Source organism: Equus asinus, chromosome 6 (assembly GCF_041296235.1).
Source record: "Equus asinus isolate D_3611 breed Donkey chromosome 6, EquAss-T2T_v2, whole genome shotgun sequence".
In the NCBI taxonomy this organism is placed as follows: Eukaryota; Metazoa; Chordata; class Mammalia; order Perissodactyla; family Equidae; genus Equus; species Equus asinus.
In genome coordinates, this window is record NC_091795.1 from 69984477 (window position 1) to 70012113 (window position 27637).

General features: G+C 38.8%; 1 protein-coding gene across 1 annotated transcript in view; it reads left to right on the top strand.

Moving 5' to 3' along the window:
- CDKL4 (cyclin dependent kinase like 4) overlaps positions 1 to 25507 on the top strand; it is a 95848-nt gene extending 70341 nt beyond the window's left edge. Inside the window, exon 10 of the mRNA XM_070512207.1 lies at positions 23938 to 25507. Within this exon, the coding sequence (XP_070368308.1) occupies positions 23938 to 23991 (54 nt within the window). The 3' untranslated portion in view covers positions 23992 to 25507. The remainder of the gene's footprint in view (positions 1 to 23937) is intronic.
- The last annotated feature ends 2130 nt before the right edge of the window (positions 25508 to 27637 follow it).

Below are 27637 nucleotides of genomic sequence, written 5' to 3' on the forward strand. Positions count from 1 at the left end.
ATCGGAGCTCAATTTGTTTCTCATTTCTTTATAGATTACCTGTTTTTGCTTTAGTTTGTTAGTTCATTTTCTCCATTCTCTCAAAGTTTTTAGCACTCTTTATCTTCCGTTTTCAGGGTTTTTACAATGGTGAATTGAGGTTCTTACAATGCTGAATGCTGAATCTATTCTTTCTTTTTGTAACACAAGATTTGAGTGTTGGGCCGCTTGGGTTGATCCTCTGTGTCTCTGAACGTTTCTGGCATATTTTCCATCTTTTTTACTTTCCTCTAAGGTCGTTTGTTTCTATCATGGCCTCTTCTGTCTTGAGTTTTCCTCATAAATCTGTACATATGAGCAAAGCTTGTCGACTAACTGCTTCCCTTGGGGGGAAGCAGAAGAGGAACGGGCTGGAGTTCCTAAATGCCAACACGTGGGGCTTTGTTCTATAATTATAAGATCATCCGTTAGAGAGAACCCTCTCTTTTGTGTTGGGGGTTGGGTGGGGGAAATAAACACTTTCTGCCAGGTGTTGTGTGTGCGGTGTGAGGGGGGAGGGTGGGCTTGGCTGATTGTTCCCGTGCAGATGGGAATTACTACACTATTTTCAGCTCCCTATCTTACTTCCTCTTTGTACCTAGCATTTCCAAGCCATCTCTCCCAGGTTCTTCAAGGCATGTCAGCTTTCTCCAGAGCTGCATCCCTTTGTCTGTAACTCTTCCCGCATTTCATCATTTAGCCTTCCACAGACCTGTTGAAATCGCTCATCTGCTGTGGCTTTCCCTCCAGTTCTCTTTGCCATTTCAGGTTTCTTTGAAGCTACTTAAGGAAAAAGCCTGGAGTCTATTAATATCTTTGCTTGGAGAGCACAACCTCGTATGAAAGAGAAAAGGGGGAAATACCCAATATTTGAGAAACCATTTTCTTCCTCTCCCTGGGTTCCATTTTTACCCATAAAGTAGCACCTTCAATCTTTTCAGAGTGTTGGGAATGAGCTTCCACCCTTTCTTCCACCTTGCTCACCCACTCTTTTTCTGAAGAGGAGTAAAGCATCCAATGAGTGAAGTCAGGAAAAGGGTCTGATATGTGGCGGGGCCCCTTCTCTTTCTAGGATCAGCCTATCCTCAGCAGACCTGAATTCTCTCTCCTTGGCAGATTATGTAAATGAGTCCACTGTTAGCAGAAAGCAGCGAAACAGCCCTCAGGATTATCTCCTAAGGTGATTTCTCCATCTAGGAAGGAAAGTGATATGATCGCCCATTTCTGATGGTATTACCCTTCAATTTTATTAAACATGAATTAAAATATTATTAAATTTGTTTATCCATTTAGAACTTAAGTCCAGAGTGCTTAAAGGGGTGTAGTAGAGTGATGGATGAGTTTCTTGATCTGGGGTAGGATTTGAGCCAAAAGAAGTGTGATAACTCCCAAAAAACAGAACACAAGGGATTTGCATAGTTATCTCTAAGTCGTTCTGGGTGTATTTCATTATCCTAAAAATGGAAATAAATATTTTCAGAATTCAGAAAACGGAAAATTTCAAAGCAAAGTGTAACAAGGTAACTTGAAGTGAGATTGGATCTCAGGGTGTTTTGAACTCTTAGTGGAGAGAGCCTGAAAAAGAAATAGACTGAATGTGATTTAGGCTAACATGGGTTCTTGGGGCCTCATATGTAGTGTTATTTATGACCAAATAACTCAGACATTGAGAAATATACTGACATCACATTGTCTGCTGTTGGCTTTTTTCCCTCTGTGCTTGGGAATAGTATTTCAAGGGAAATTGATATTCCCACTCTTGACCATCCTTACATCAAATAAAGAAAGGCCCAAAGTGCTTGCATAGCAGGGTAGAAGCCCTAGTTGGGGTGAAGCAGGCCAGCAATAAAGCAAGTGAGGTAGGGCTGGTGGACACAAAAGACCTATCTGCTAAGCTGCTGCCTCAGAGTGATTTCCTTCCTTTGTCCCCAAATTTTCTATAATGTCTCATTTAAAATTATAGCCTGGTATTGATATACAGTGAGAAATTAAAGAGCTTTCATATAGATGTGATGGAGCAGCCAAGGAAAGAACAGTCAAGGGGTAATAGCTAAAGTGATGATATTGGAGTAAAAAACTAAACATCTGTAATAAGACTCCAAAGTCCAGCAGTTCAAACCACATAGACGTTGACTTCTCTGTCACATAACAGTCCTATGTGAGAACTCCTGATTAGCGAGCATCTCTGCTCCACACAGACACTTAGGGACCCATGTTGATGGGTGTCCCGCCACCCTTGACGTGTACCTTCCAAGGTCAGTCTAGTCATCACCATTTAAGCCAAAAGGAAAGAAGAGGGAAAGTCCAGTGCCAGGAATTTCCTCTTAGGTAAGAGATGCGGAACTTTAGCACATCACCCTTACTCAAGTTCCCCTGGTTAGAGCTTAGTCAGCACACCTAGGAGCACGGGAGGCCATGCGCCCTCTGGCTGAGCAGGCATGTCCCAACCACATCTCTTTTCTGTGGCAAAGAGGGTGTTTAGATCTTGATGAACAGCCAACTTTCTCTGCTACCGTGGTGACAGCAGAGACCAAGTGATGCCAGTGGAGTGGTGAGTTCAACAAGGGGTCAGTGATAGCAAAGGGGTAGAGTGGCTGCTTGAGAGTGGCCGCTTGACCAGAGCAGATGATTACAGGAGATACTTGTTCAGGGACTTGCCTGAGGCAGCAGCTTATGGAATCTCGGAAAGAACTGAGGAAAACTTTAAAGGGGTTTTGTTTCAAGCAATGATGTTGATGGGGATTCATCATCCTAATTGGAATGATGGATGATTTTTTTCCTTGGCTTTTATTGAGAGGCAATGTGGTAGAATGGAAGGAACGAGGGCTTGGAATCAGGAGGCCTGCATTTAAATCTCAGTTCTACCTGCCACTTAGTAACCTTGACATTAGAAGTCTCTCATTTTTAGTTTCCTTATTTGCAAACTGATAAGACTCTTCCCTCCTTAGCTCGCAAGATTGTTGGGAAAGTCAGATGAAACAGGATTTCAAAGTCCTCTGTAAATTATAAAATATTATGCAAATATAAAATTGCTTATGATAATAAATTTAGTTGGCTTATTTTACTATGAAATAAGATAATGCAAGAATCTAAACAAACAAACAAAAACCTACAAATCCCCTGGTTCTTTGGCAATCTCTCCTCTGCAAGTAAGAGCCCTGGGTTGAATGTAACGGTAGTTCATGCTGCCTCAGACCTGCTTTGGAATGAGGCAAGGTTTGTATAAAGATGTTAATCAAGGATCATTAATCCAAAGGAATTAAGATATGAGCCTTATTGCTTTCCCACTTTTGCCACTTGGGTGGACGGAAGGTACCCAGTATTTAGCAGCACCGTCTTGAGCCTGCAAGAGTCTTCCTTTTACAGGTCTTGTGTAAGGAAGGGACTTCAGAAGTGATGACTTGAACATTCATCTCCAGCTTCAAGGACCATCTCTAAGAAACAGAACCTCTCCGTAAATTCAATTAAAAAGGCAAAAGAAAGAATGTTTACCAAATGAACTCCAAACCAAAATGCCAACTATGAAGAATATAAGAAAAAAAGATCAAAAATTTTTTTCTGAAAGTTTTTCTTCAAGTGACTCTAACATCCTGAACCTATCCCATCATGGACTTAAATTATTATCAGAGCCAGTCATCAGTAAACTGGGAGAAAAGCCATTTGCCTCTGTCTCCTGAACTTTTGCACATAAACACCTTCACACTCTTAAGAACCTATCGCCATTTTGCTTTCTCCCTTTGCCCTAACGAAACCCATTCTCAGGAAAGAAGCCAAAGCACTCATTCTTCCTGAGGTTAGTAAGATTAGTGAAGCATAACGTTTTACTTCTTTTCTCGTGTTTAACAGATAAAACTTTAAGCCAAAGGAGTAGATCACTATTTGTGAAATTTCAGGCATCAGCCAGCTGAATACTTAAGTGCCTATTTCCCAAAAATCTCACATAAAAAATAAAAAAACAAGCTCGTTATAATTTTGTATCTGCCAATTTTTTAACTGAAAATGGTATCTTCTGGTTTTAATTTGCATCCTTTAATTACGATAAGCTTTTTATACGTGTTTTTGACACTTGTATGTTTTCTTTTGAGTGTTGCTTATTTGTGTCCTTCAGTGGCTTAATAGAAAAAACACTGGGCAGGGAGTCAAAAGACCTGGGTATCAGCCCAGCCCAACCCCTGGGACCTTGGTTTCTTCATCTCTAAAATGAGAGAGACTGGTCCAGGTGACCTTGGTATTCTCACAGAGCTCTAAAAGGCACAACTGACCCCATAACAACCAATCTTCTATAATTTTTGCTTAAAAATAACCAATCTCGTAGACAAAAGTAAAACCAGGAGCTAAAAATCTTCTACTGCCCTTCCGGGCCTAATAAACAGATAGGAATGATTCACCTGTAGCTTGCGTTTGCATCAACCAAGCCAATTTGCATCAACATCTGCAGCCCTGTTCCTCTTTTGGCTAATTTCAAGGCAAGTTCTTATCTAAGGCCTTTGTTTGCTGAGTTACATTTATAGAAATTAGTTTAATAATTGCCTGTCTTAGACATTATCTACTACATTTTCATGAGGTGTGAGAATAAGGCTACATTAGATTGTATCTGCATTGTTTAAGTACTATATATAAGATTAAGCAAGCACAATGAATTTTGAGTGATTAAGTGTTAAAAGAAGTACCTGCCACACACTTGATAAAATCCAGACACATCAATAGAATTGTTGGCTAAAATACCACAATTCTGGTTAAAAACATTTAGCTAAAATCCTATTTTGGAGAAGGGTAGACAGAGGAGTTATTGAACCTATATTAAGACTTCCCCAGAATAGATTCTACCTGGTAAAGGAGTAGATAAGGAATTCTAGACGCAAAGGTCCAAAAACTCTAGACTATTTCCAATAAACCCACAGAGAACTAGGCATACACTGTTCTTGACAGATGGTTTCTTCCTGATTTTTGTTGTTTGTTTTGAAAGATTGCCGGAGAAATATACTACACTTGCCTGTGTTCAACAGCCTAGTCCAGAATGAAACAGCCGAAGTTAGGAACGGCATTGAAAACAAGGAAGTGAATTCTAGCTAAAGCTAGACTCTCCAGAGCTGTGCTGTCCACTGCAATGGCCACGGTGTGGGCCCTCGAGATGCGCTGGTCCTAATGAAAATGTGCTTAAGTGTGAAACACACACTGGATTTCAAAGACTTAGTAAAAAAAAAAAAGAGAATGTAAAATATCTTATTAATAACTTTTACCAATTACATGTTAAAATAATATTTTGGATATACTGAGTTAAAAAAGTTTTGAGCATGTACTCCTAACATATCTATATTTATTAACTTATAAATAGTATACATATTCCATTCAGTTAAAACATATGCCCTAGGGGCTGGCCCCGTGGCCGAGTGGTTAAGTTCGCGCGCTCCACTGCAGGTGGCCCAGTGTTTCGTTGGTTCGAGTCCTGGGCGCGGACATGGCACTGCTCATCAAACCACGCTGAGGCAGCGTCCCACATGCCACAGCTGGAGGAACCCACAATGAAGAATACACAACTATGTACCGGGGGGCTTTGGGGAGAAAAAGGAAAAAAATAAAAAAAAAAAATCTTAAAAAAAAAAAAAAAAAATAACCACAACCAAAACCAATATTTATAAAAAAAAAAAAAAAAACATATGCCCTAGAAAATATTTATTTTAGTTATTCTTGGTACAAAAAGTTTGCTCTTACTAAAAATATAATTATTAATGATAACAATATAATTAGTGAAAGCATTATCATTGAATATGTCACAATTGAAATTTTTCATTTATCACTTTGTGTTGAAACAAAGATCTGGTTCTATGTTCAGTTTTTTTCAACGTGGCAGGCATCCCACGTAAAAAGTAGAGGAAGATAAGCATGGATGTTAGCTCAGAGCCAGTCTTCCTCAGCAAAAAGAGGAGGAGTGGTGGCAGATGTTAGCTCAGGGCTAATCTTAGGGGGCTGGCCCAGTGGTGCAGTGGTTAAGTTTGCCTGTTTTGCTTCGGTGGCCCGAGGGTCACCAGTTCGGATCCTCAGTGCAGATCTACGCACCGCTTGTCAAGCCATGCTGTGGCAGGAGTCCCACATAAAATAGAGGAAGATGGGCACAGATGTTAGCTCAGGGCTAATCTTCCTCAAAAAAAAAGAAAAAGAAAGAGGTGTTCCCCACACCTCCCCCTCATTACGGAGTATTATAAATGTTCCACTAAATCCACTTAAGTAGGCTTACTTAGGCTACAACATTCCACAAGTGCTCTAACATGCTAAAAGCCAAAGAATAAGTGGAAGTCCCACTGTCAAACCACCCATGGTTTGGAGCCCTCTTCTCTCAATGTGGCTGAGTGAGGGGGCCAGCATTGGCCTGTGTGCTCAATAGCAGAAGGCTTCATTTCTTTCTTATTTTCCAGATAAAAAATGAATACAAGTTCGGATATTTTCTCTTCATGAGATCTTGTGCACCCCCTGGGTGCATGTTTCTCCCTTTGGAGATGGCTGCTCCAGACCAGTGAATCTCAAAACCAGCTGGGTTTTCTGGACCACAGCAAGAATGAGAAAAATATGGACAATAAAATGAGTTTTGCTTAAAGCCAAATTAATTCAAAAGGCTTTCCTTTATTTTGGCATTATTCTTTCTTCTTTTTAAAAAACTGTCTTTTCATTTATAAAATGATGTGATAGGACATGGTAGAATTAATTAGGCCCTTTCTTTCTTTTTTTTCTATATTAACAGTATTTTATTTTATTTATTTTTGATTTAGTTCATAATAGTTTACATCAATGTGAGATTTCAGTTGTACATTATTTCTTGACTGTCACCACATAAGTGCTCCCCTTCACCTCCTGTGCCCACCCCCCACCCCCTTCCCCTGGTAACCACTCAACTGTTCTCTGTCCCAGTACTTGTTTATATTCCACATATGAGTGAAATCGTCTGGTGTTTGTTTTTCTCAGTCTGGCTTATTTCACTTAGCATAATTCCCTCTAGGTCCTTCCATGTTATTGCAAATGGGGTGAATTTGTCTTTTTTTCTCACTGAGTAGTATTCCATTGTATATATATACCACATCTTCTTTATCCACTCATTGGTCGATGGGCACTTAGGTTGCTTCCGTGTCTTGCCTATTGTGAATAGCGCTGCAATGAACATAGGGGTGCATATGTTACTTTGGATTGTCGATTTCAGATTGTTTGGGTGGATACCCAGTAGTGGGATAGCTGGGTCATATGGTAGTTCTATTTTTAGTTTTTTGAGGAATCTCCATACTGTTTTCCATAGTGGCTGCACCAGTTTGCATTCCCACCAGCAGTGTGTGAGGGTTCCCTTCTCTCCACACCCTCTCCAACGTTTGTTATTTTTAGTCTTAGTGATTGTAGCCATTTTAACAGGCATAAGGTGGTATCTTAGTGTAGTTTTGATTTGCATTTCCCTGATGATTAGTGACATTGAGCATCTTTTCATGTGTTTATTGGCCATCTGTATATCTTCTTTGGAAAAATGTCTATTATCTCCTCTGCCCACTTTTTGATTGAGTTGTTTGCTTTCTTATTGTTCAGCTGTGTGAGTTCCTTATATATTATGGAGATTAACCCCTTGTCAGATATATGATTTGCAAATATTTTCTCCCAATTGGTGGGTTGTCTCTTTGTTTTGATACTAGTTTCTTTTGCCTTGCAGAAGCTCTTTAGTCTGATGAATTCCCACTTGTTTATTTTTTCTTTTGTTTCCCTTGTCTAAGAGGACATGGTATTTGAAAAGATCCTTTTTAGTTCAATGTCAAAGAGTGTACTACCAATATTATCTTCCAGGAGTTTTATAGTTTCAGGATGTATCTTCAAGTCTTTGATCCATTTTGAGATTATTTTTGTGTATGGCATGAGATAGTGGTCTACCTTCATTCTTTTGCATGTAGCTGTCCAGTTTTCCCAACACCATTTGTTGAAGAGACTATCTTTTCTCCATTGTATGTTCTTGGCACCTTTGTCGAAGATTAGCTGTTGGTAGATGTGTGGCTTTATTTCTGGGCTTTTAGTTCTTTTCCATTGATCTGTGTGCCTGTTTTTGTACCAGTACCATGCCATTTTGGTCACTATGACTTTGTAGTACATTTTGAAGTCAGAGATTGTGATACCGCCAGCTTTGTTCTTTTTTCTCAGGATTGCCTTAGCAATTCTGGGTCTTTTGTTGCCCCATATGAATTTTAGTATTCTTTGCTCTATTTTCATGAAGAACGTCATTGGGATTCTGTTTGGGATTGCATTGAATCTGTAGATTGCTTTGGGTAGTATGGACATTTTAACTATGTTTATTCTTCCAATCCATGAGCAAGGAATCTCTTTCCATCTCTTTAAGTCATTATCAATTTCTCTCAGTAATGTCTTATCGTTTTCATTGTATAAGTCCTTCACCTCTTTGGTTAAATTTATTCCTAGGTACTTTATTCTTTTAGTTGCGATTGCAAATGGAATTATATTCTTGAGTTCTCTTTCTGTAAATTCGTCATTGGAGTATAGAAAAGCAACTGATTTTTGTAAGTTGATTCTGTACCCTGCAACTTTACTGTAGTTGTTAATTATCTCTATCAGTTTTCCAATGGATTTTTGGGGGTTTTCCATATATAAGATCATGTCGTCTGCAAACAGCGAGAGTTTCACTTCTTCACTCCCTATTTGGATTCCTTTTATTCCTTTCTCTTGCCTAATTGCTCTGGTCAAAACCTCCAGTACTATGTTGAATAAGAGTGGTGACAGTGGGCATCCTTGTCTTGTTCCTGTTCTCAGGGGGATGGCGTTCAGTTTTTGCCATTAAGTATGATGTTGGCTGTGGGTTTGTCATATATGGCCTTTATTATGTTGAGATAATTTCCTTCAATCCCCATTTTAAGAGTTTTTTTTTTAATCATAAATGGCTGTTGGATCTTGTCAAATGCTTTCTCTGCATCAATTGAAATGATCATATGGTTTTTATTGCTCAATTTGTTGATGTGGTGTATCATGTTGATTGATTTGAGGATGTTGAACTATCCCTGTGTCCCTGGTGTGAATCCCACTTGATCGTGCTGTATGATCCTTTTGATGTATTGCTGAATTCAGATTGCCAGTATTTTGTTGAGGATTTTTGCATCTATGTTCATCAGCAATATTGGCCTGTAGTTCTCCTTTTTTGTGTTGTCCTTGTCGGGCTTTGGTATCAGAGTAATGTTGGCCTTGTAGAATGTGTTAGGAAGTGTCCCATCCCTCCTAATTTTTTGGAATAGCTTGAAAAGGATGAGTATTAAATCCCCTCTGAAAGTTTGATAGAATTCCCCAGGAAAGCCATCTGGTCCTGGGCTTTTATTCTTTGGGATGCTTTTGATTACTGTTTCAATCTCTTTCCTTGTGAGTTGTCTATTCAGATTGTCTGTTTCTTCTTGACTTAGCCTTGGGAGGTTGTAAGAGTCTAAGAATTTATCCATTACCTAAAGGTTATCCATTTTGTTGGCATATAATTTTTCATAGTATTCTCTTATAATCCGTTGTATTTCTGTGGAGTCTGTTTTTATTTCTCCTCTTTCATTTCTGATTTTGTTTATTTGAGCTTTCTCTCTTTTTTCCTTTGTAAGTCTGGCTAGGGGTTTGTCAATTTTATTTATCTTCTCAAAGAACCAGCTCTTTGTTTCATTGATCCTTTCTACTGCCTTTTTTGTTTCAATAGCATTTATTTCTGCTCTGATTTTTATTATTTCTCTCCTTCTTCTGACTTTGGTAATTAGGCCCTTTCTTGGCAACAGTGAAACAAAAATAATAAATGTCAATCCCTCTAAAATATTTTCAAATTGACTTCCTCTGTAAAAATTAAAAATTTGTAGTTTACATTATATATTTAGATTATATACTATCTTAAATCACTCTTACAGAGAGATTGGAGAGATGTAGGTAAAAGTTAAGAAAGCTGGATAGCAAATACCAGTACAGGAAGATACTTAACATCATTAGCCATTAGGGAAATGCAGATCAAAACCACAACGAGATGCCATTTCACACCCATTATGATGGCTATTATAAAAAAAAAAAAGAAGCAAAATGACAAGTATTAGCTAGAATGTTGAGAAACTGGAACTCTCATGCATTGCTGGTGAGAATGTAAAATGGTGCAACTGCTATGGAAAACAGTTTCATGATTCCTCAAAAAGTTGACCATAGAATTACCATATGATACAGCAATTCCAATCCTAGAAATATACCCAAAAGAAGTGAAAACATGGATTCAAACAAATACTTGTACACCAATGTTCATAGGAGCATTATTCACAATAGCCAAAAGGTAGAAACCACCCAAATGTCCATCAACAGATAAATGGATAAACAAAATGTGGTCTATACATATAACGGAATATTATTCAGCCTTAACGAGGAATGAGATTCTAACACATACTACAATGTGGATGAATCTTGAAAACATTATGCTAAGTAAAAGAATCAAGAAACAAAATGACAAATATTGTATTATTCACTTAAATCATACCTAGAATAGTCAAATTCATGGAGACAGAAAATATAATAGTGGTTACCAGGGGGCTAGAGGAAGGAGGAATAGTGAGTCATTGTTTAATGAGTACTAAGTTTCAGTTTGGGGTATTGAAGAAGTTCTGGAAATGGATAGTGGTGATGGTTGCACAACACTGTGAATGTACTTGATGCCATTGAATTGTAGACTTAAAAATGGTTAAATGGTAAATTTTGTGTATATTTTACCGCAACAAAAAAGCACAAAAAAATAACAAACTACTGATACATGCAACAACATGGTTGAGAGACTTGCCATCTTGATGACATTATTTTGAGCAAAAGAATCAAGACCTAAAGAAAGAGTACATAGTTCTTGATTCTGTTACCTCCCAAGGGAGGTCATCTGCCCACCACAAGACATGCCAATAGTCAAGAGGCAAGGTGGTAGGCGAGAAAGGGTTTTATTACAGTTTGCTAGCAAGGGGGAAGATGGCAGACTAATGTCCAAAAGAACCATCTCACAGAACAAAGATTACAGGCCAGTTATACAGGGGGCTGGTCTCCAGGTAGGGGAGGCATCTGGGTCTCTGGGTGGGGCAGCTATCTGTTCTTCAGCAGGGCAGACATCTGTCCTTGGTTCCTGTTAATCTTTTGTTTTATTGGCTATACATCAGAGACAGGAGCAACACTCTATATCCTGATTTAAAAGTTAATAAGAAGAAAATCTCTAATATGTATAGTAAAGATTACTGTTTACATGAGTGGCACCAACAATTCTATTTGCATAAGTTCAAAACAAGTGTATCTCTCTAATCTATAGTGATAGAAATCAGAACAGTATTTACTTGGAGTTAGGCCGGAATGAGTAAGATTGATTGGAAATGAGCACAAGGGAACTTTCTGGAATGATGAAAATGTTTTATATCTTGATTGGGGTTACACAGGTGTATATAATTGCCAAAACTCACAGAATTGCACACCTAGTATCTGTGTTTTGAGTAAAGTATATGTCAATTAAAGATAAAACAGACAACAATATGATGAAAAAATCTAATTAAAATAATTTAATTAAAAATTTAAAAACAGAGCTGCAGGACATTACAAAATAAAATGGTGCAATAAAATGTTGCTTTAAGAATTTAGGTTTTCCTGGGGCTGGCCCCGTGGCCGAGTGGTTAGGTTCGCGTGCTCTGCTGCAGGCGACCCAGTGTTTCGTTGGTTCAAACCCTGGGTGCGGACATGGCACTGCTCATCAAGCCATGCTGAGGTGGCGTGCCACAACTAGAAGGACCCACAATGAAGAATATAATACAGCTATGTACTGAGGGGCTTTGGGGAGAAAAAGGAAAAAAATAAAACCTTTAAAAAAAGAATTTAGGTTTTCCTAAGTAGCCAGAGCTCATCTCTTCACTGCTAAGTGGATGTCAACATGAAAAATGCACAACTCAAAAACTTAAAATATTTTCTCATTGTTTCTCGTTTTCTGTTTGTTTGCTCTAGCTAGTAAGATAAGTTAACATTCATCAGGAAAGAAACTGAACTGGAGAAAAACATTAATCTCAACTCCAAAGTATTGCTTTCCCAAGTATCTCCCTTATGGTCCACGAATTCTTTAGAATTTCCTGATTTTAGGAAAATACTCCTCGACATACTAGTTTTACTCTGTGACATTCTGTTCAGTGATGTGTTTTTTTGTTTGTTTTTTTTAAGGAAGATTAGCCCTGAGCTAACTACTGCCAATCCTCCTCTTTTCGCTGAGGAAGACTGGCCCTGAGCTAACATCCGTGCCCATCTTCCTCTACTTTATATGTGGGACGCCTACCACAGCATGCCGTGCCAAGCGGTGCCTTGTCCGCACCACGATCCGAACCGGTGGACCCCGGGCCGCGGAAGTGCAACATGTGCACTCAACTGCTGCGGCACCGGGCCGGCCCCTGTTCAGTGAGGTTTTAATTTCAAGAAAAATAAATTTGGTCAGAAAAGTATTCTGCTAGGTTTTCAACTGAAAAAAGCCCAAAGGATGGATTAAATCATCAATGCAAACTAAATGTAAATCCCAACCAGACCTGCTGGGAACCACACCCAACTTCCTGGGTAGAAGGCAGAGCGGGGAAATGGTGCAGCCAGGCTGCAGGGAGGCAGGCAGGCAAAGAGACGAGCAGGGAGGATCACATTTGTTGGACCCCTTCTCCGTGCCATACACTATTTTAGGAGCTTTAATGTAATTGTGTCATTTAAAGAATATAAACAAGAGTATGGGAAAGGGATACAAAGAGAAGTAAAAAAAAAAAATTCCTTGCCTATCTTTCCCCACCACGTACAAAGTCATATCTTAGCAGAAGCTGACAATGACAGATTCCAGGAAGGACTGGGTGGAGGTGGCTGCCAAGAACAGTCACCTCCTAGGAACTCTAGCACCTCTTCTCCCCTTGCAGAACAGGTGGCTGGGCTTTTGCAAGACTTGTCTAAACAGCCAGTAAAAGAAAGAGTGTGTTTAATTTTGGAGAAAGGGCCTGCTGTTTTATATGATTATTTTTAATTAGCTATTTTCTGGGGGTTGATTAAATTTGGAAATAATTGCATCTTGGGAATATTTAAGAAACTCGGATTGTAAACCTAGGGCTGCCTCAGGAATTCCCGCATGGGTTTGTCACTCTGCGACCAATTGCCAGTCCTGAACACAAGTATCCTTTGTCTACAGAAGAGATGGTGGTCATGCAAATTTTTTCTAGTTCTTCTCTGCCTGGAAAGAGAATCCCATCTGGCAGACTTCTCTTTTTTTCCCTTTTTTCTTGTATGAAATATGCAAAACACAAATGCATGAGCCACAAAGCAGCAGATTATGGTGCTTTTATATTGCAGATAAAATTGAAGCATGACAAGATGTTAAAATTTGCCCCTGGGAGAAGTGTGTAAAAGAAACTATGTTTGCATAATGATATAATAAAATTTTAATAAGTCCAGGATGGGAAGTCAAATAATTCTGGGGGAAAAGAAAAAGAAAATTGCCACTTTGAAAAATTCAGTCATAAATAAACTGTAAGAGAAATAGTTTAAGGATCTAGAATATTTAAAACCAAGATGTGAGCTCCTTTTATAAATAGAAAAACAAGATTTTTTTTGTATTGTTAAGATTATGTGTCTAACTCAATTTACAAAGCACTTTCCCACCCATTATACTATCTAATACTCATGACTATGAGGTAAGGAGTGAAGTTATTATTAGATTTATTTTATAGATGAAGAAACTGAAGCTCAGAACAGTTTTTGCCCAAGGTCGTACATGAGCTTTAGTTGGAACTCACATGCAAGTCTCGACATTCAAAATTCCTGGGCTCTTGCCACAGAATCCCACTGCTTCTGTTCTCTTCCTGAAAATATTGTGAAACTAAATAATGTTAATCATAGAGCAAGCTCTTTAGTTAATTATATTTACTAGTGCAAATGTAGAAAAGCATTACAGTGTGGTGGTTGAGAGAATGGGCTGCTTACCACTGCTTAGCTGTGTGACCTGGGGTAAGACACTAAACTTTTCTCTGCCTCAGTTTACTCACCTGTAAGACAGGAATAATAAAAGCACCTACCTTACAGGGATTTTGGAAGCAATAAATGAGTTAATACATGTTAAGCACCTGGTACAGTGCCTGGCTCACCGTAATCATTTAATAAGGGTAAAGTTTTATTGTCTCTGCAAGTTAATTTTTATGTTTAGGTTACTATGAAGCATTAAAATATTAATTATTTTAAATAGCCATATTAAATTTGCAAATTAATTTTATGTTTAGGTTACTCTGATAAGCATTGAGATATTTTAATTAGCTGTGTATGTGTTGTATTACACAGATCCTAAAAACTATACAATTTAAAGACTGCAACCAAATATCTCATTTTACTATCTCTAGCATGCTCTTGTCTGTTATGAATCGGTATCTCTTTTAGTTGATTAAGGATCAGACGTCTGAGTCAAATTACTTAGCCTAAAGTCATAACAAAACACTACAATTTACACCTATTCTGAACCATCCTAGTCTAAGAATCACAGGGATTTCAATGTAATTTTGAACAGCCTTTTGCCCTTTCCAAAATAATGGTCGAATTCATTTACCTTGCTTGAATACATTTATTGTGTAGAACATTATTTAGATATCAAGTCCCTTCAAGTAAATGTTAAGTAACAGCCTTTGTTCCTGCCCTCGAGTCAATATAAAAGCAGGCAAATATATAGTCGAGAATCACCGAGTCTTCTTGTGTCACATAGCAAGGATGCTCTTAATAACTCCTGGAGCCAGATGGAAAGAACACAGAAAGAGCTTGAGGAGGATTCCATCAGTTAAATGAAGAGCTATTTAGACATCAAAAAGAATGGTGACTGTAACTGATTTTAGCACACTGAATTTCCAAAATCTGTAAATCCATGGTGATGAGGGAAGGAGGAGAGAAGAGGGAGAAAGATAGGGTAAAGCAAAGGGAAGGTTTTCTGTCTAGAAGAATACCAGCTAAATGATCAACCAAATGAAAAGGCAACCTATGGAATGGGAGAAAATATTTGCAAACCATATATCAGATAAGGGATTAGTATCCAAAATGTATAAAGAACTCGTACAACTCAATAGGAAAAAAACAATCTGATTAAAAAATGGGCAGAGGAGCTGCATTTTTCCAAAGAAGACATACAAATGGCCAGCAGGTACATGAAAAGATGCTCAGCATCTCTAACCATCAGGAAAATGCAAATCAAAACCGTGGTGAGATATCACCTCACACCCATTAGAATGGCTATCAAAAAAATGAGAGCTAACAAGTGTTGGCGGGGATGTGGAGTAAAGGGAACGTGTGCGCCCTGTTGGTGGGAATGTAAATTGGTTCAGTCACAATGGAAAACAGTATGGAGTTTCCTCAAAAAATTAAAAATAGAACTATCATATGCCAGCAATCCCACTTCTGGGTATATATCTGCAGGAAATGAGAAGAGGATATTGAAAATATATCTACACTCGAATGTTTATTGCAGCATGATTCACAAGAGCCAAGATATGGAAACAACCTAAGTGTCCATTGTTACAGAACCTGAAGTGAGTTGGCTCACCCGTTGTGCAGCAAGCCAATCTCTGACACCGGGGGTGGTGGAAGAAAGTAGGAACTTTATTTTTGCACAGCGTTGAGCAAGGAGAGAGGGCAGCTAACACTGAAATCCCAAACTCCCCGAAAAGCTAAAAGGAAGGGTTTTTATTTGGGGTTTTAGGTAGCGGAGGGGGAGCATATGGCCTTGCTGGTCGGAGCTTTCCCACCACCCTGTCTTTGGCCTTGAGACTATTTGCAGAGAGGAGCGAGCCCTTGACCTTGCTGGTCAGCAGCTTTCCCACCAGCCCGCATCTCTTTGTGGGGAGGAGATGGTCCAGGTGCTTGTCCTTGATGGTGTCTGTCTCCATGGAGGATAGCGGATTCTGGAGCCAGGAAGCCAGAGAGTAAGCAAGGAATGAGTGTTTTCGTTTTAACCCCATATATGCTGGGTTTAATGTGGGGAAACTGATATCAGGGTCGGTATCACCATCAATGGATAAAGAAGATGTGGTATATACATACAATAGAATATCATTCAGTCATGAGAAAGAAAGAAACCTTCTATCTGTGACAACATAGATGGACTTTGAGGGCATTATGCTAAGTGAGATGTCAGACAGAGAAAGACAAATGCATGTGATAACCCTTACACGTGGATCGTAAAAAAGCTGAACTTGTAGAAACAGAGTCAAATGGTGGTTACCAGGGGCTGGGGGCAAGGGAATTGGGGAGATGTTGGTCAAAGGGTACAAATTTGCAGTTAGAAGATGAGTGTGTCTGGAGATCTAATGCACAGCATTGTGGGATTATAGTCAACAATACTATATTACGTACTTCGAAGTTGCTAAAACAGTAGATCTCAAATGTTCTTACTCAGAAAGAAATGATAATTTTGTGACATGATGGAGATGTTAACTAACACAATGATGGTAATCATATGCAATATGTAAAAGTATCAAGTCAACATGTTGTACACCTTAAACTTACACGATGTTATATGTCAATTATATCTCAAGAAAAAAGAAAAGGAAGAAGAATGCCAGCTAATAAACGTTCGATGGAAATTCGCCATATTGCAACCCCAGTGTTATAATTAACTCAAGCAAAGATCATCTAAATCAGTAGTTCTTGAAAGTCACTGTGCATCAGAATCACCTAGAGGCTTGTTAAAGCACCGATTACTAGATGCCCTCCACCAAAATTTAGCAGGTGTGCAGCGGGACCTGAGAGTTGTCTTTTCTATCAAGCTCCCATTTGACCCTGTTTCGGGATCACACTTGAGAACTGCTGAGGGAAACAATCCGGTGATGGGTTGTTGAGGAGCAGGTTATTCACACAAACAAGGGTTATTGAAAATAAACATTTAAAAGGAAAAAGAAAAAAGGAAAGTGAGTCAGAGTGGTAGAAATTACTAATACCTTTTTCTGACGAAGTTCAGGTACTGTTCATGTTGATACCTGGTCCTGGAACCTAGGGATCTGAAGAAGCCAGACCTTCCCTGAAATGCCAGGCAAGATCACATCTAAACTTTAAGAGCTCTTTAGGATCAGGAGTTCTACTTTTGTTTCTGTTGTTAACATACTTGTTTGACCTCAGACAAGTACTTGACTTTACTTACAAAATTATAGGCCTTATCTCTTTACTTATAAAATTAGGATTTTGAACTAAGTGTTTTCCATGGGCCTAATGGCAGAGGGTTACAAAGCCTTAAGAAATTAGACTGGAAGAAATTACTGCATCCTGCAGCTTTGAAATCAGAAAATAGCAATACGGAGACACAGCCTCTAGCGGAAATTATTTTTATAACACTGTATCAGGGATTTCTTTTTCTAAGAAAGACAGTTGTCTTAGAATCTTGGCAATACAGAATTTAAAAGAATGTGAAAGAAATGTTTTAAGACAAGTTTAAAAAGTCAATGTTGCTGCAGCCACTCTGCTTTATATGGGGGCTAGGAATCACTTGACTCTGCAGAAAGAAATTAATTAACTCAGTTCTTTTGAACCACGTATTACTTTCTTGTGAGACGTAAAACCACAAACCACTCTTGTAAAATTTTGTGTGATAATGAAGTAGATTAAGGAAGACTCTATCAGAAAATCTACGTTTCCTCACTACTGACTATCTGTAAAAGGCAGCTAGTTTATACTCAGTGCGGTTTAGACAAGTCACAGGCTCGTCTCCTTCGCAGACTCTCCCTTCCAGTCTTGAGACTGTGCTGAGGAGTGAATGGAGCTGGAGCTACAACAGGCATAATTTGAAGGGTGCCTCAAAGCCCACTTCTCTAGCCCTTGCCTTTTTCCATGAATTTCACCAATAAAAATCCTCTTGGCCAGGAGAAGGCAGTCATCTTGAGCATGCAATGGAAGAAGGGTGGTTCCCCAAAGGAAAGCTCTCGCTGGAAGCTTTCCCTGGAAGGGAAAAGGAGACTGGATGGGCAAAAATAAGATTACATGTCAGAGCAAATGTAAGTTCGGTGAAATTAGAATCTCTGAGGAAATAAGAGTTTGGAATTAGGCAAGGGAAGAACTTGGGAAGTGAGACTTGGGTAAGGAAGAGGGGATAGATAGTAGAGGCAGCCAAGTGGCCGGGATGGGTGGAGTGAAGCTCGGGGCAGCTTGAAAGCGGAGCCTGTCTGTCAGGTGGGGAGGAAGACGATGACTCAGAGAAACCAGGCTTGCTTTCATTTTTCTTTATGTTGCAAGTGGATTCTCATATCACTTTTAGCAAAACCTACCAGGCTGAAATTATGCAGTTCTGGGCTAAACATTTTCATATATTTTTAGCCCATGCCTCAATCAGTATTGCCTCCTCCTCGCCCTACTTCACACTCTCCTACCCCAGCAAGATACCCTTTTGTCACTCTCTATCATAGCGATGGGTTACAGAGCTTGGAAAGAAAGGCCAAGCAAAGCTTTAAAGGGCTGTGACCTACTCTTCTTGGTCTACAGTATCCTGCTCCATAGCTCTAATTTCCAAGGTGCCTTGGAATTGCCAAGCTGTAGTTGGGATACTGCCTTTAGAGTGAAAGCCGAAGTCAGACTTGCCAGAGTGAGTACCCAGGGGGTAAGTGTGTCCAGTCCTTGGCTCACTTGCATCCCATGATAATTATGTACAACAGAAATGCATAATTAAAGATATTTCAAAGTGCACTTAACCATACATTTATTTGGCTTTAAGAAAATATCTTAATATTTGAAAATTGAAAAGAATTGTAAAATTGTAGAAAATAGCCTTTTGTTGCCCTTCTGATGCTGTTATATCATGTTTAATTAACTTAGCATGGGTTTCATTTTTGTGGGACTCAGTGCCGGCTTCATTTTTTAGAGCATGTAGGGTGCCCAAATATAGAATGGTACATGCATATATCACAAACATAGTAATATGGTTTTGGTTTCACCTACTTAGGCCAAGGATTCATTTTTCTAGTACTAACCTTTAAAGGTAGGAGTTGAATAGTGACTAATGATCATATTTACCTCCTAAAAAGAAAATGCTGAAGAACAAGAATGGGATTGAGCAAGGGGACCTCTTCAAGTCACAGCCTGCCATCAGCCCAGCTGGACCTGACAATAGCCTTACACACTAGTGTCCTTCAAAAGATTAAAGAATAAAGCTGTTGGAACGTTCCTATCTTGAACAGTCTTATTTTTCAAAAAGATAAATGTGAAACAGCAGCGTACGTACAGTCCTTGGCACGGGAGACGCTGGGATGGAGGGAAGCAAGCATCGGCCTTCGAGTCAGCCAACAGATTTGCACTGGGGGATGTAGAGCAGAGGGCCTAAACTCGCTGAGCCTCAGTTTTCTCCTCAGAAAAATGGGAAAACTAACACCTGCTTCATAAACTAAAATATAAGTAAGGTACCTGGAATGTTGGAAATGCTCAAAAAATGTTAGTTTCCTTTGCCCACAGCCAAACCAGTTCTTCGAGAGCAGCAGCACGGGGTGATAGGGCGGGGTCTTTGCATTAAGAATGAAGGAGAAGGATATGGCAGGACGAGGGAACTCCAGGTTGATTGTTTAAATTTTCTTTCTTGGGGCCGGCCTGGTGGCGCAGCGGTTAAGTTCTCAGGCTCTGCTTCTTGGTGGCCCGGGGTTCACCGGTTCAGATGCTGGGTGTGGACATGGCACCGTTTGGCAAAACCCATGCTGTGGTAGGTGTCCCACGTATAAAGTAGAGGAAGATGGGCATGGATGTTAGCTCAGGGCCAGTCATCTTCAGCAAAAAGAGGAGGATTGGCAGTAGTTAGCTCAGGGCTAATCTTCTTAAAAAAAAAAAAGTAAGTTTTCTTTCTTTCCTTTTTTTTTTTTGAGGAAGCTTGTCCCTGAGCTAACATCTCTTGCCAATTTTCCTCTTTTTGCTTGAGGAAGATTTGCCCTGAGCTAATACCTCTGGCAGTCTTCCTCTGTTTTGCATGTGGGTCGCCATCACACCTTGGCCACCGAAAAGTGGTATATGTTCACACCTGTGAACTGAACCCGGGCTGCCAAAGCCTAGCATGCTGAACTTAACCACTAGGCCGTGGGGTCTGCCCTACATTTTCTTAATAAAGTAAAGGTCAAGATCAGGAACAAAAGGGAGGTGGAAATGGGTGGGAGAAATAAGGAGTAAAGAAAAGAGGAAAAGGTGTAAATTAGTCTTCTGAAGATTGATAGGTAGAGTTTATCAGAGATTCAGTAGACTTTTGGGTGATACTGAGTGCCCTCTTGAGGCTTCTGATCATGAAATTCAGGTGACACCAAGTTGTACAATTGTACAGTCTCAAGTGCACATGTGCAGGCACAGAACTAGTGCATGGATGGGGTTAACTGAGGCTGGACTTTTTGCGAGGCCAGTGTGGTATAGGGAGAGAGGCAAAGAAATGGAAAGTATTTTCAAGGGAACAATCAGAGTGGTAATCATCAAATTTAAGCTAAATAAGGAGAGAAGAAAAGACAGTAGGAGACTTCTCTGAGAGTGGAAAAGAGCAGTACAGCTATCTATTCCACTTCTGATATAAATTGTTACCTTCCCCCTTAGGCGGCAGGAGCAGTTAAGAAAAAGTTCTATAAAAATTATTTTATTGGGATCATATTGGTTTGCAACATTGTGTAAATTTCAGATGTACATCACTATTATTTCAGTCTCTGTATAGACTGCAGGAGACTGATTTTGTTTTAAAGTAATAATTGTTAATCTCCATTACATTTAACAAATGAAATCCAGAAGTTTATTAACAGAATAATATAATATGAGTAAGGACAGTTTATTCTAGGAATACATGAGTGCTTAAATATTACATCAAAAGATGAAAGAAGAATAACCAAATGATCATATCATTAGATATGGTATCAGTTATCTACCGCTGTGTGACAAACCACCCCAAAACTTGTGGCATAAAACAACCATTTTATTGCACTCATGGATTCTCAGGGTCAGTGTTCAGAACAGAGAACAGCAGGGACCATTTATCTTTGCTCCACAATGTCCAGAGCCTCACTGGGGAGTCTCAGAGGCTGGGGTGACTTGATGACTGAGGGATAGAATCATCTGGAAGCATCATCGCTCATTTGTTTGGCACTTGATGCGGGCTGTTGGCTGGGACCCCAGCTGGGCTGTCAGATGGAAAATTTATACATAGCCTCTCCTGGTGCTTTCTCCATGGGTTAATCTGAGCTTTCTCATAGCAATGACTGGTGGGTTCCAAGAGTGAGCATCCCAAGAGAAGAAGCTGGAAGTGCATGGCATTTTTATGATCCAGCCTTGGAAGTAACATAATATCACTTCTGCTGTATTCTCTTTGTCCAGGCAGTCACAGAGATCTTCCCAGGTTCAAAGAGAGGATACAAACTCCACAACTCAATGGAAAAAGTGTCAAGTATGTGGGATGGGAGATAAAGTTGTGGCATCTTAAAAAAAATAGATAATCTGCTACAGATACTGAAAAATTGTTTGATAAAATGCAGCAGCCCTTTTCTTTTTAAAGCACTTAGACCAAAAGAAATAGAAGGATAGGTGTATATCCAAAATAGTTAAAAGCAGGGTGTCAAAGAGAGTATGTTCACAGTAGCATTATTTACAGTAGCCAAGAGGTAGAAGGAACTCGTGTCCATCGACAGATTAATGAATAAACAAAATGTGGTGTATACATACAATGGAATATTATTCAGCCTTATAAAGGAAGGAAATTCTGATACATGGTAAAACATGGATGAAACTTGAGGACATTATGCTAAGAGAAACAAGTTAATCACAAAAAGGGAAATACTTAATTTGTATGATTCCACTTATACGAGGTATCTAGAGAAGTCAAATTTATAGAAACAGAAAGTAGAAGGGTGGTTACCAGGGGCTGGGGGAAAGGAGGAAATAGGGAGTTGTTGTTTAATGAGTAGAGAGTTTCAGTTTTGCAAGATGAAAAGAGTTTTGGAGACTGGTTGCACAATAACGTGAATATACTTAACAGGACTGAACTGTAAACATAAAAATCATAAACGGTAAATTTTATGTTATGTGTCTTTAGTCACAATTCAAAAAAGGAATAGAAGGAAACTTTCTAGATGTGCTAAAGAATACTGCGGCAGATGTTGCATATTGGCATGCTCTAGAATGAGTGTACAGATGGACGCTAAAAAACTCCATTTCCAAGGCTCTCTTGTAGCTAAGGCTCGAGATGTGATTTGGGTCCCACCAAACAGCAGCACTTATGTGAGACTTCGATTTGGAACTGAGTCATCTGTGGAGAGAGGCAGTGTGCAGGGCATCTGCCTTGTTGGTGTAGACTGTGGCAGAAGTGGCATGGTTCTGGAGCCAGCCGCTCTAGCAGCAGCTTATTAATTTGGCAGAAGACTTCTTGATTCAGCAGCTTTCAACATCAGTGGTGGCAGCATTCCCAATTTTGGTCAACGCAGAGTGGTTATGGGGTCCACGAGTTGCCTAGATCTCGCGCCTCCCACTTTTATGAAAAGGCTGGAGGCAAAATCGTCATGGTTTGCATAATAAAATTATTGTAAATGTAGAGAATCAAAGGCATCGTATTTTAAAAAGAAAACTGTTAGAGCTGATGAAAGAATTAAATAAAGTGGCAAGATTTAAGACAGCTATACAGGGGCTGGCCCCATGGCCAAGTAGTTAAGTTTGCATGCTCTGCTTCGGGGGCGGCTCTGGGTTTCGCTGGTTAGAGTCCTGGGTGCAGGCATGGCACTGCTCATTGAGCCATGCAGAGGCAGCATCCCACATGCCGCAACTGGAAGGACCCACAACTGGAAATACACAACTATGTACCGGGGTGCTTTGGGAGAAAAAGGAAAATAAAATCTTAAAAAAATTTTAAAAATTAAAAAAAGACAACTATGTATTAAAAAAAACAATGCTTTTTCTTTAACCCAATAAAAATCAGGTAGACATGTAATTTTAAAGTCCTATTCCAAATGACAACGAAAGTCAACAAGAACCAGGAATAAACTTACAAGAAACGCACTAGACTTATTCAGCACACAGGTTCCATTTCAGTCTTTTTCCCCTCTGTTTCACCTTCAGAATATGTTCCCCATTCTCCCAACTAAAATCAGTAAACAACTAAAAGGAATATTATAACAAAATACTTCATGAGAGCTGGTCTCACGGCAGTCTCAGTAATACGAAAACCTATTTTTGCCTGATCAGCTGAGCAAATTAAAATTCAATTCTTCTTTGGCTGTTACTGTTGTTTTCCATCGCAAGGTTTTGTTGTTTTTGTTTTAACTTCTATGTTAGAGTTAAGAAAACAAAAACTCTACACCCCATAAACGAAGGCAAACGTTTGCATTTTTAGACAAAGGAAGTTAAGAGGAAAACAATTCTGAAGCAGCAATGTTTCTGCCATAGGAAAAGAAACTTTTAATATAACCCTCATGAAACTGTGCTCCTGGCGTTCTTTTCATAAACCGTGAATGTATAACCAATTTTCAAAGATTTAGGGAAACGAGCTGTTGCACAAGGGATGATGGGATATGTTATTTTGTTTTTGTATTTGTTTTCTTTCTCTTTCTTTTCTAGAACTGATGGTAGTTTATTGGCCAAATAATGATGAGATTGTCTCTGTCAGAAACAGTCAAAGAAGAATAAATCTGATGAAGTTTGGATGCTTTAGCTGTATTTATCATAAGTAAACTCTCTTTAAGGAATATAACCAAAATTAGGATAAAGTGTAACCTCTTTATTTAGAGATTCAGAGCTATATCAATTTCTGTACATATTATGAGTGAGGAATCAGTTGGAAAATTATAGTTGTATTTCTATCTATCACTGAGGTAATCAGTGAATTTGATGTGATTATATGGATGCATCATGATTAAAAATATTGCTTGATACCCTATAAAACAATATTCATACAAATGTATCCACCAGGTCTGCTGGGAAGCAGAAACTGAGATGAACTTAAGAGTACAAAAGGCATACTGAGGACTAACACCTGTGAAAGGAAAAAGGAGGAAACAGGACTAGGCAGAGGAGATATCGGACCACAGCGAGGATCTGCCAACATCCCAGCCATCCCAATGCAGAGCTCCAGAGCCAAGATTGCCCATTACAGGAGTGGTGCATTAGCTGGAAATGGCCAGTCTTTTGTTCTACCACCTTATCGAGTCATTGATTGGGGCCACCTCAAGAAAAGTATGACCTTGGCTCAAAAGCTGAAGGGACTTGAAGGAGTTAACAGCCGGAGCCTGTCAGCTAACTGCACAATCCTTGTTGTTGAGCAATGAGTCCTTTCTTGAAGGGGCATCTGAGCCACACAGTATCTCTATGTCTGCCACAACAAGTTAGCATCAGTGTTACATACAAAACAAATTATGTGCTGCTTTCTTATAATTTCTTATTTTTAAAAAATAATGAGACTCATGTACCCCTATGTTCATTGCTCATTATTCACAATAGCCAAGACATGGAAGCAAGCTAGGTGCCCATCAAATGACGACTGGATGAAGAAGATATGGTGTGTGTATATATACGATGGAATACTACTCAGCCATAAAAAATGATAAAAATTGTCCCATTCACAACAACATGGATGGACCTTGAGGGTATTATGTTAAGTGAAATAAGCCAGATAGAGAAAGACAAACTCTGTATGATTCCACTCATATGTGAAAGATAAACAAACACAGGGACAAAAAGAACAGATTAGTGGTTACCTGGGGAAAGGCGGGTCAGGGGTGGGCACAAAGGGTGAAGGGGTACACCTATAAGATGACTGACAAATAATAACGTACAACTGAAATTTCACAATGTTGTAAACTATCATAACCTCAATTAAAAAAGTGATAAGGATGTCAAACCTATAAACAGCTTCAGTTTTTAGGAAACGCTAACTGAACAGTGGGCCAAACTAGTTCTATCACTTGCTTTCTACACTTGGAAGAAAACAGGCATTTTGTAGGTCATGTGTGTTTACCTAACAAAATCTAGAGTAATTATACTAGTCTGGCAGATAATCTGAGTTCTCAGTGGGGTAACAGTCCTAATATCCAAAGAATTGACAGCAGATTTATTGTGGAGTAAGTTTATCTGTTGCAATTAAGCTAAATGCTTTACAGAATGAACATGGAGTTAAGTCAATAGTGTAAAAAAAGATCAATTGTCCTATATAGTTCATAAGATATTAACACTTCAAGGCATGTGGTATGACTTCAGAGAAACTCAAAACACTGTTTTAGAGTTCTTATAGACACTAATATAATAGAAATAGTCACTATTAGGTAACTAAAATTTTCTTCTTTGGTTTATTATGACAACACCACTCCTAATGAGCATCCTAAAATACATTATGAACATTAAATAATTAGTCCTCCAGTTTGTCAATATTTATCAAAATTGCATTGACCCAAGAATCCCACTTCAAGGAATTTATCCTTAAATATATTTGAATGCAAACAAAATAATTTTGTTTATTGCAGCATTGTTTGTAATAGAAGATTAGAAAAAAAAACAGTTGTCCCTCACAAGAGGACTGATAAAATTAATTATTGTAGATGCTGGCCTGGTGGTGTAGTGGTTAAGTTTGCACGCTCCACTTCAGCAGCCCAGGGTTCACAGGTTCGGATCCCGGGCGAGGACTTACACACTATTCATCAAGCCATGCTGTGGTGGTGTGCCACATATAAAAAAGTGGAGGGAGACTGGCACAGATGTTAGCTCAGGGACAGTCTTCCTCACACACACACAAATTAGTTATTGTACATCCATGTAATAAAATTCTATGTAACTACAAAAATGTGAGCATACTCTCCATGTATGGATTTGGAAAAACTTTAACATAAATTATCAAGTGTAGAAAAGAGATGCAAAACAGAGTTTGTTGAAATTTATTAATAAAACAGGAATGTAAGAGTATACATCTTTAGACCTAGTAAATGAGTTTAGCAGTGTTGCAAGATACAAGATAAGTATACAAAAATCAATTGTATTTCTATATACTACCAATGAATAATCTGACAATGATAGTAAGAAAACAACCATCTACAATAGGATCAAAAAAGAATAAAATACTTACAAATACATTTAACAAGAGAAGTGCAAAACTTATGCTGTGAAAACTACAAAACATTATTGAAAGAAATTAAAGACGACCTATGTAAATAGAAAAACAGTACATGTCTGTGAATCAGAAGCGTTAATATTGTTAAGATGGCAATACTCACCACATCAATCTGTAGATTCCATGTAATCCCTATCAAAATTTAAGCTGCCCTTGAATCTCCTGGCATTTGTGGTTCCAAGAACTTAAACCCATTAAGAGATAATGCTAGTGCCTCTGAGGCAGACAGGATTGCCTCTGAGGAAAATATAACAAATCAAAAGAGGAAAGGATTTCCCGAAGGGTAGAAAAAGTTTTCCTGACCTGAGGGAAGACTGAGAGGATTAAGAGCAAAGTCCTGAGCGGGTCTCAGAGGAATAGTGTGAGGAATCAGAATTTGCCACCCCAAAATGTGTCTCTCTGGCTTGATTATCTTTAAGAACAAAAAACTCAGAAAGAAACTTTGACCTTCTCTCTAACTACCTAAAAGAGTTTTAAGTTAAAAGGCTTCTCCCAGGAAGGAGCTATCACCATAACATCTAGGTATGTTAGACTGGAAAGAATCTTGCGAGGCCCATTTTTATCAAAGTTCTCTCTTGGGTCAAGCTGTCTATAGATGACCCAGCAAACATTTGTTTATCAAACAGTTACCTTTTCATCTCCCTGTAAATCACTTTCTCCCTTTTGAAGTCCCAAACCACTACCCCCAACATCCTCCTTCGTCCTTAGCTGAAGATAGTATTTAAGGTGGTGGTTTCTGCCATTTTGGTGAGTTACTCAGTTTTCCTGGGTGTCTCCCACGTATACATGTTATTAAACTTTGTTGGATTTAAAAAAAAAAAAAAAATTAAGCTGCCCCTTTTTTTGTAGAAATTGACAAGCTGATCATGATATTGATATAGAAGTGTAAGGGACTAAGAATAGCCAAAACCATCTTGAAAAGAGGAACGAAGTTGAAGGACTCACACTCCCTTATTTCAAGACTTACTATCAATCACAGTAATCAAGACTGTGTAGTATTGGCAAAAGGGTAGACATATAGATCAATGGAATAGGACTCAGAGTCCAGAAATAAACCCTGACATTTATAGTCAATAAATTTTTAATAATGATGTTAAGACAATTCAACGCAAAAAGAATAGTCTTTTCCATAAATAGTGTTGGGGCAACTAGATATCCATCTGCAAAAGAATGAAATTGGACTCCTTCTTTAAACCATACACAAAAATTAACTCAAAATGGATCATAGACCTAAATATAAGAACTGAAGCTAAAAAAACTCTTAGGAGAAAATATAGGGATAAATCTCCATGACCTTAGGTTAGGCAAAGACTTCTTAGATATGACACTAAAAGTACAAGCAGCAACAACAAAAATAGATAAATTAGACCTAATCAAATTAAAAACTTTTGTTCTTCAAAGAAACATTAAGAAAGTAAAAAGACATCCCAGAGAATGGGAGAAAATATTTGTAAATCATGTATCTGATAAGGAACTTGTATCCAGAATATAGAGAGAACACTTAAAAATCAA